At 36.7% G+C, this 7,342-nt stretch overlaps 1 protein-coding gene across 1 annotated transcript; it reads left to right on the forward strand.

The window, feature by feature from the left end:
• The first annotated feature begins 829 nt into the window (after positions 1 to 829).
• On the forward strand, positions 830 to 6,319 carry MARCH5 (membrane-associated ring finger (C3HC4) 5). Its single transcript, XM_010084463.1, has 4 exons — positions 830 to 991; positions 4,203 to 4,386; positions 4,802 to 4,968; positions 5,938 to 6,319. Exons 1-4 carry the CDS (start codon positions 935 to 937, stop codon positions 6,052 to 6,054), a joined length of 525 nt encoding a protein of 174 aa, XP_010082765.1. The 5' UTR covers positions 830 to 934; the 3' UTR covers positions 6,055 to 6,319.
• The last annotated feature ends 1,023 nt before the right edge of the window (positions 6,320 to 7,342 follow it).

Below are 7,342 nucleotides of genomic sequence, written 5' to 3' on the forward strand. Positions count from 1 at the left end.
AAAAAACCAAAACAAAAAAAAACCCCACCACACCACTGTCACCAAAAAAAACTCCAAACCTTAGGAAGCAGTAAAAGAATTATAGGCCAGATTGGATAAACTGTGACTTCAGACTTCAACATCTGTCTTTTGCTTTGCTCTTGCTGTCCCTCAAAAGATGCAAGCATGCCCTTGTTTACCTCACCGAAATTGGTCAGGGTAATATCTTGCTCTGTGTAAGGCTGGAAAGTGCAGTTGTCCATAGACAGAACAGTGAAACTCTATTCATGCATTGTTGTCAAAGGCACAAATAACCTGACTAGGAGATTTTAATTCCTCCAGCATTTGAGAGGTGGTCCTCTAAAAATATTGAATGCAGCCCAGCTGAAGGAATCTTTCATATTGACTGTGCTACTTTTTACTGTAGAGCAGGGTAGTTCAGTGACAGAATTCTCAAGTGAAGCTGTCAAAGATAAGCACATGAAGTACATTGCAACTAATTAGTATTTCTTCCTGTTGAAAACTGAAATACCTAACAAATAAAAAAGCCACTAAACCTAAAATTATTTCTACAACAGAACTTATTCAATACAGACAAAGGAAGCTAGTCAACTTCACTGGGTAAATTAGTCAGTGCTCTAACTGGTGTATTAATCTCTCAGGAAGATGTTGGAGTGAATTAAATGGTAGGTAGAAAGAAGTTCAGCTTAGTAGCTTTTTATTATATGTTCTCATTTAAACAGCACGTGTGGGATATCAGACTTGGATTTTGACAAGTTCATTCTTATCAGTGGTAGATGCTGACAGCTTTCTTCAGTACACTTTTATATGTATACACACACATATGCAAATCTTGAAACCTTACTTTTCCTTTATCATAGGTCCGGTTGTTTACGTTTTGGATCTTGCAGATCGACTGATCTCAAAGGCATGTCCATTTGCTGCAGCTGGAATAATGGTGGGCTCTATATACTGGACAGCTGTTACATATGGAGCTGTGACGGTGATGCAGGTACACATGTATTCTCTCTTCTTACCAGCTTTGAAAGCAAGTCTTCTAAAGAAAAAGTCAATTAAGTCTCCTCTTTCCTTGGCTTAAAACGTGCTTTAGCTGTTTTCAGCACTTTCAATGTAGTTAACAAGTGAATTCAAGATGAGTGGATAGAAAGCTGTTTACTTTTAACTGATCGTACTGTATAAAACCATGTACCTGTTCAAATGTTGTTCAGTCTGCAGCTAACAAAATTCACTACTACTGCAGCTGGCTGCCCTTGCTGTGGCAGGCTGGTGAACGCACTTCTGTTCTTGCAGAAAAAGTGCCATTACCACCTCTAATAATAGGTAGTCTAATTCTTCAGAAGAGACATGAGACTAATCTCTTTTACTTCTTTTAGAAAAATTTTACTAGCAACATTCAAAGGGTTGAGACATGGTGAATTTTTCAGTCCTGGCCCTTTTTTATTGTGTAAAGGAAAATGTATGCTCTGAAGAGTGCAATTTGTTCCTAAACAACAAATGCAAAACACTGCAAATTAACAGTATATTCTTTTAGTTACTTCAAACTGTATGGTTAGTTGAAAGGGGAAAAAATACTTATTTTTCTTACCTCTGTCCTTGTGAATTTGCTGTTTAAATATAAAAATAACTTTGACAGGTGGTAGACTTAACTATGGAAAGACTTGTTCACGGCTGTTCTAGTTCAACTACAAGACAAGAGTTTTCATAGATTGTACAACTAGAAGGACCTTTGTTACCATTTTAGCTGTTGATTCCAAGCTCATAACCTATGTTTTCCTTGAAAGCATAAAAGTATTTCTGATACTAATTCAGTTAGACAGAATAAATAAATCTGTATGCTAATAAGTATTCCTCTACACAGTTCTGATTTTAAATATACAACCCAGTCCTTATCCATGTAAGTCATATGACTTTTTCTTGAATTGTGTGGTACTTCCCTGCAGTTCTACAAGTCATTACATCTCAAGATTGTATGTTGTGTTGGTTCTGTTTGGACATCATTTTATAGCAGAAACGTGTATGACTACCACTTGCAGTGGAGCCCAAGTAAATTGATGCAGTCTCCCTGGTACCAGCGTGGCCAGGGTGAAGCGGCTGCATAAGTGATGTGTAATGACTTTCAATGTCTCCTCCATTCCAGTGGATGAGTCTCTGTATTACAGAATGGTACACCTAGGAATCTCCTTATGTGATATTTTGTTCTTGTTGTGGCCCTTACAGTAACATTGCAACAGTCTGTAATACTACAACTCGAGTTGGTGAAATGTACCAGTCCTTATCTCCTTGCTTATTGTTACACTGAGCCTTTTTCTGTAGGAATTTATGACCTTTTTAGCTTCTCTAGAACTACATAACCAAATGGAAAGATAAATGGTCCTTTCTGTAGTTGTTTTGCTCTTGAAATGAGGATCTGTCTAAATATTAGTTTAGACATCTGGTCAAATCACAGGTATGAAGAATTAGCTATTTTCCTCTGGTTTAATGGTTTTTTGGTCATACGGATGGCACACTGTGTAAGAGATTAATTTATTTTTGCATGTAATGGAGATCAAACTGGGAGTGGATGGAAACTGTTCCACCCCTTTTGCCACCCCAAATTTGCTGTTTAATACAGCTTATTTCCTGATACACTTCAGACTCCTCTCCTTCATTTGGAGGGCCTGAGAGAAGCACAAAAGCTATTTTTAAAGGTTAAGCTTCAGATGGAGAAAAATAAATGCAGAATTGACATTGTGACTCCAGGGATAGCTGAGTCAGTAACAAATCATATAGGGTTACTGAAAACAGAGAGAAATAGTAATCTCAAGCAGAAGAGACAAGATACTGAGGCTTTTTGTGGTGGACAAGGACTATAAGGAGAAAAAGGACAGTGTCAGACGTCACAGTTCAGGTGGAAGATAGTGAAGAAGCTGGAAGACAAATGCTGAATATTTTTGCAGGAGTAATCTTTCGGCAGCAACAATATTGGTTATGCCTATTTTTAGAGACTGTGGTGTATAACATAACTTCCTGTTCTAGAAGAATAAAATTTAATGGTTCTCAAAGCAAGGCTAAAGTATAGTTTCTAAGTACTGTGGTACCTTACCCTAGCTTCTTCCCTGTGCTCTTCCTATTCCAGAAGTACTGGTTTTTGTTGTTTGGTTTTTTTCTTAATTTTGCTATTGTTGCATGTTCTTTACCACCTAATTCTAAGTTTTGTGCAAGTGAAGACTTGATAGCTTTTACGTTTGGGCGGAAAACAAGAAGTCAATGAAAACGCATCAGGAAATCCAGTGCCTGACAAATGTAATAATTATTATTTTAGTCTTTTTAGTCTTCCTGCATTCTTATGGAAAAAAGCCATGAAAGAGCCCGTTCTTTCTAGAAGCACTTCAAGGACTTTGTTAGCATTTAGTAATTCTTAAATTGAGACAACTCTATAGGATATCAACCAGTTTAATTTCCTTTTTTTACTCAACCCTATTAGGGTTACTTATTTAAAATAAAAGGTATGTACTTTTTAGGAAAGCATAAGGCACTGTTCTGCTACAGTTTGAATACATATGTTTTATAAACTGCAAAGTGATTACCTTTTTTATGTGCCAGTAGCAAGGTTTAGACACATCAGTAATGACTGTCTTTTAAAATGGTAGCACTAACCATGTTTAAAAATAAGGGACAAGTGAAGATATGCTGCTTTTTCCACTGCACTTGAAAATAATATACTTCTTCCTGCATTGTCTATAGAAGCAATACTTTTTAATAGCGTCATCTCAGTTGCATAAGGTATTCCTAAATAACAGAAATTTTTTATTAAAACATCCTGATATACTTGCTATCAATTTATCCTTTAACGAGTAGCATCTAGTCAATTTCTGTGTGTAGAATTATTATTGTAAAATTGTAAATTCTTCTTTGCATTTGGAAAGTTTCAGATGTTTAGGCTTTTACTGACAGAGAAGCATATGAAACTTTTCTTGACATGGTAAGGAATTGTGTTACAGCTCTCTGCAGGATTGACTTGCAAACTAGGGCTGGTAGCTCACCTGCCTTACACTTGATAAGCAACCAAGGATACAAAGGGAAAACTGAGTACGTTAGGTAAAACAGTATTTTTTTTCTTTAAAATGTGTGGCAGCTCCAAACAAACTAGACTTTTAAAAAGTTGTATGCTTTGTTCAGTTGTAGCCTTTGTTATGTTTGTCAACTATATACATATTTACCAGGTTGTGGGGCACAAAGAAGGTCTTGACGTCATGGAGAGAGCTGATCCTTTATTTCTTTTGATTGGACTTCCCACTATCCCAGTCATGCTAATATTGGGCAAGATGATTCGTTGGGAGGACTATGTGCTCAGACTGTGGCGCAAATACTCTAATAAGCTACAAATTTTGAACAGCATATTTCCAGGTAACGTGATTAAATTTGAAAGGAAATACCAAGCTTGAATTTGCCTTTAAGAGATGGGGATAGGCAAGTAGTTTTCACCATTCTTAAGTAAAGGTGATTAACACCTACTGTCTATTTTATGTTGTCTAGATTGTGTTTGTATAGTACCTACTGAGAAAGGTGGGGCAAGAAGAGCAGGAACATGGTTTCAATTAAGGCATTAGTAACCAAACGAGCTACTGAAAATCATGGTTCTTATTTGAAAGTAAAAAATTAATACATACATTTAATGGAAATAGAATATTCACTGAGAAGAGGGATAGTTCTCAAAGTAATTGGGCTAAAGATTTCTAATGGAGTGGGCACTACTGTGCTTTGTGTTCTGTTTGAGGTAGTGGCTGTGTAACCTTTTCTTCCCCCACTCTCATCCCTTTAGGCATTGGATGTCCTGTTCCTCGTATTCCAGCAGAGGCCAACCCTTTGGCAGATCATGTCTCTGCTACACGTATTCTGTGTGGAGCTCTAGTTTTCCCTACTATTGCCACGATAGTTGGCAAGCTGATGTTCAGCAGTGTTAACTCAAATTTACAAAGGACGATCTTGGTAAGATTCAGTATTGTTTGTTTCATGAACAATTATAATATGGGAATATGAAGTGTTGTGGGGGGAGGGAGGAAAAGTAGAAAGGAACATAAATTGATCTACAACTTAAGAGTGGCATTTGATTAAGGGTGTTTTTTTTAAGGTTGCCTATCTTGGCAATGGAGAAGCATCACAGATGTTAGGGACTTTGTCCTTATGACTGAAACTAATATCATTTCAAGACAAGGCTGAAACTTTTATCTGGTACTGTACTAGGCAGACCTTACCAATAATAAGGAGAGAAAAATAAACTCTCCATAGTAGTTGAATGGAGGGAGGAGGACAAAGAGAGGAGACAGTCTCTTCCTTTGTGAATGACCTCTCTGGCTTCCAGCCTTTCAAGGGGAAGCACAGAGTTTGGTAAGATGGTATCCCTGGTCATCAGACACATCACTTCAGCTCATTTTAAGTTCCAACCCGTTTATGTACCCCTCTCTTGCATATGGAAGAAACAGTGATATTACAACCATTCGTGCAGACTAAAGGCTTCTTAAGTGTCTCTTCTTATTTTCAAGACTTTCGGCAAGTGGCCTTTTTCACAGTGTGATTACAGAATTAGTATTATTCCTTGCGCTATGTATAGTATATATTCCGAGAGGAAAGCAGATACATATCTGCATTTTATTTTGTTCTTTAAATTAGATGTATTTGGATTGCTTTTTTAGACTATTTCTCAGACTTACAAGTAAATTTCTAAAGGTTTTATAGATCCAGTATGTAATTCCTTTAAGTAACATTAACCTCTGTAATAGTGCATTTGACAGAAGACTTTGAGATACTAATTTGGAATTGTTCTAATTAGCTAAACTTCAAAAGAAAGTGCTATATGATTGGAAAACAAGTCTTTTTTGACCAGAAATTTTTAAAAATAAAATTTGCAGTTATATGAGTCTGAACTGTGCAGGTTTTCAAAATATCTTTTTATTTCAGGGTGGAATTGCTTTTGTTGCTATAAAAGGAGCTTTTAAGGTTTACTTCAAACAACAGCAATATTTACGCCAAGCTCACCGCAAAATTTTAAATTATCCTGAGCAAGAAGGAGCATAAGGCTGTGATCTCCAGATGTCATACAGTCTCACCTAACAGGTTTCCATGTTGTATTGGTTCCATTGTTCTTGCACAGTAGTGGAGAATTTTAATAAGTTGCTGCTTCTTTTTTTTCTTTACATATAATACAGCACTGTCTTGTGGCAGGGTAAAGCCTTTCAGCAACCACTGAACCTAAGAATATACTTGGCTTTCATTATTTTTGAGTATTTCTGTTGGGCAACAGGCTTCTGAATTATTTTCTTTGAGCCAATATGCTGAATGGAAAAAAAAAGCATCAACTACATAACCAAGAACATTTTAAATCGTGTAGTTAATGTAGGCTATATCCAAATGCCTTTTCTATATGTGTTTTCATACCCACACTATCATCCACTTCAGCATTTCACACAATGAAGGGAATTTTTTTTAGAAGGAAATGTGAATCATTACCAAGGAGAAGTAATTGTGGGGACATCAAGGACATCAGTCAATAGAGATTTCCTTGGTTTTTGCTGGTATCAAACAGGGAGTGTAAAATGACTGGTCAGAGAAAGCAGAAGATAGATCACTCTCAACAGGACTTGTGTGTCAGCTTTGGCCACCTATACTACGTGTTGAAATTAGCATGGCTTCCTAAAATACCGATAATTTGTACTGTCCTGTTGTATCTTCTGCAGTGCCTAGTGTTATTTTCTCACGGCTCTTTTTTACTGTTTTGTAACTGGTGCTGGATAGCACTTTTTTCCTCCACAGTAAAATAAATAAAGGAGGGGAAGTAAATTTCAGTTGCTTATTTTGTAGTTAAGTATTAGAGCACTTGTTTAGTTTTTGTGTTCCTTTTGATTATGTAAATATCCATACAAGTAGAAAGAGCAGTAGAAGTGTGAGGAAACAACATTGGACACTAAAACTACATTTCAGCTGACAGATTGGAGCATCCTTCTAAGCTTACAGACCTGGGTGTGTAACTCAGCTCTGTACCAGGGCTAGGCTCTTTTCTGTCCAGACCAGTTCTAGTGGGAGGATTGTCTGGAAGGGGGTGAGAGTATACTTTGGGTACCTAATGTGAGCATGGTCCATAGCAGGCTAGACACTCAGAAGACCACTTGGCTCCATTCTGTGAAGTTCTAAAGGATAAATCTTAAATGTGTAATAAACCAAGTTACTGTTACAATAAGTTCAAAGTAGCCAGCTGAGGGAGACATTAGCACTTCAGTTGTTTGATGTATTTATACAGTTAATTTCAAAAGAAATTAACTGTTTTGTGAAGTGAAATTTTGACAAACATAATACAGCCATTTAATAC

Source organism: Pterocles gutturalis, unplaced genomic scaffold (assembly GCF_000699245.1).
Source record: "Pterocles gutturalis isolate BGI_N339 unplaced genomic scaffold, ASM69924v1 scaffold48885, whole genome shotgun sequence".
In the NCBI taxonomy this organism is placed as follows: Eukaryota; Metazoa; Chordata; class Aves; order Pterocliformes; family Pteroclidae; genus Pterocles; species Pterocles gutturalis.

Bases quoted from the DNA above. Each gene is read 5' to 3' on its own strand.
- MARCH5 (XM_010084463.1), top strand. From the start codon at position 935: ATGGTGGGCTCTATATACTGGACAGCTGTTACATATGGAGCTGTGACG. The intron at 4,387-4,801 runs GTAACGTGATTA...TCATCCCTTTAG, and splicing joins TTTGAACAGCATATTTCCAG to GCATTGGATGTCCTGTTCCT. The intron at 4,969-5,937 runs GTAAGATTCAGT...TTTTTATTTCAG, and splicing joins ATTTACAAAGGACGATCTTG to GGTGGAATTGCTTTTGTTGC.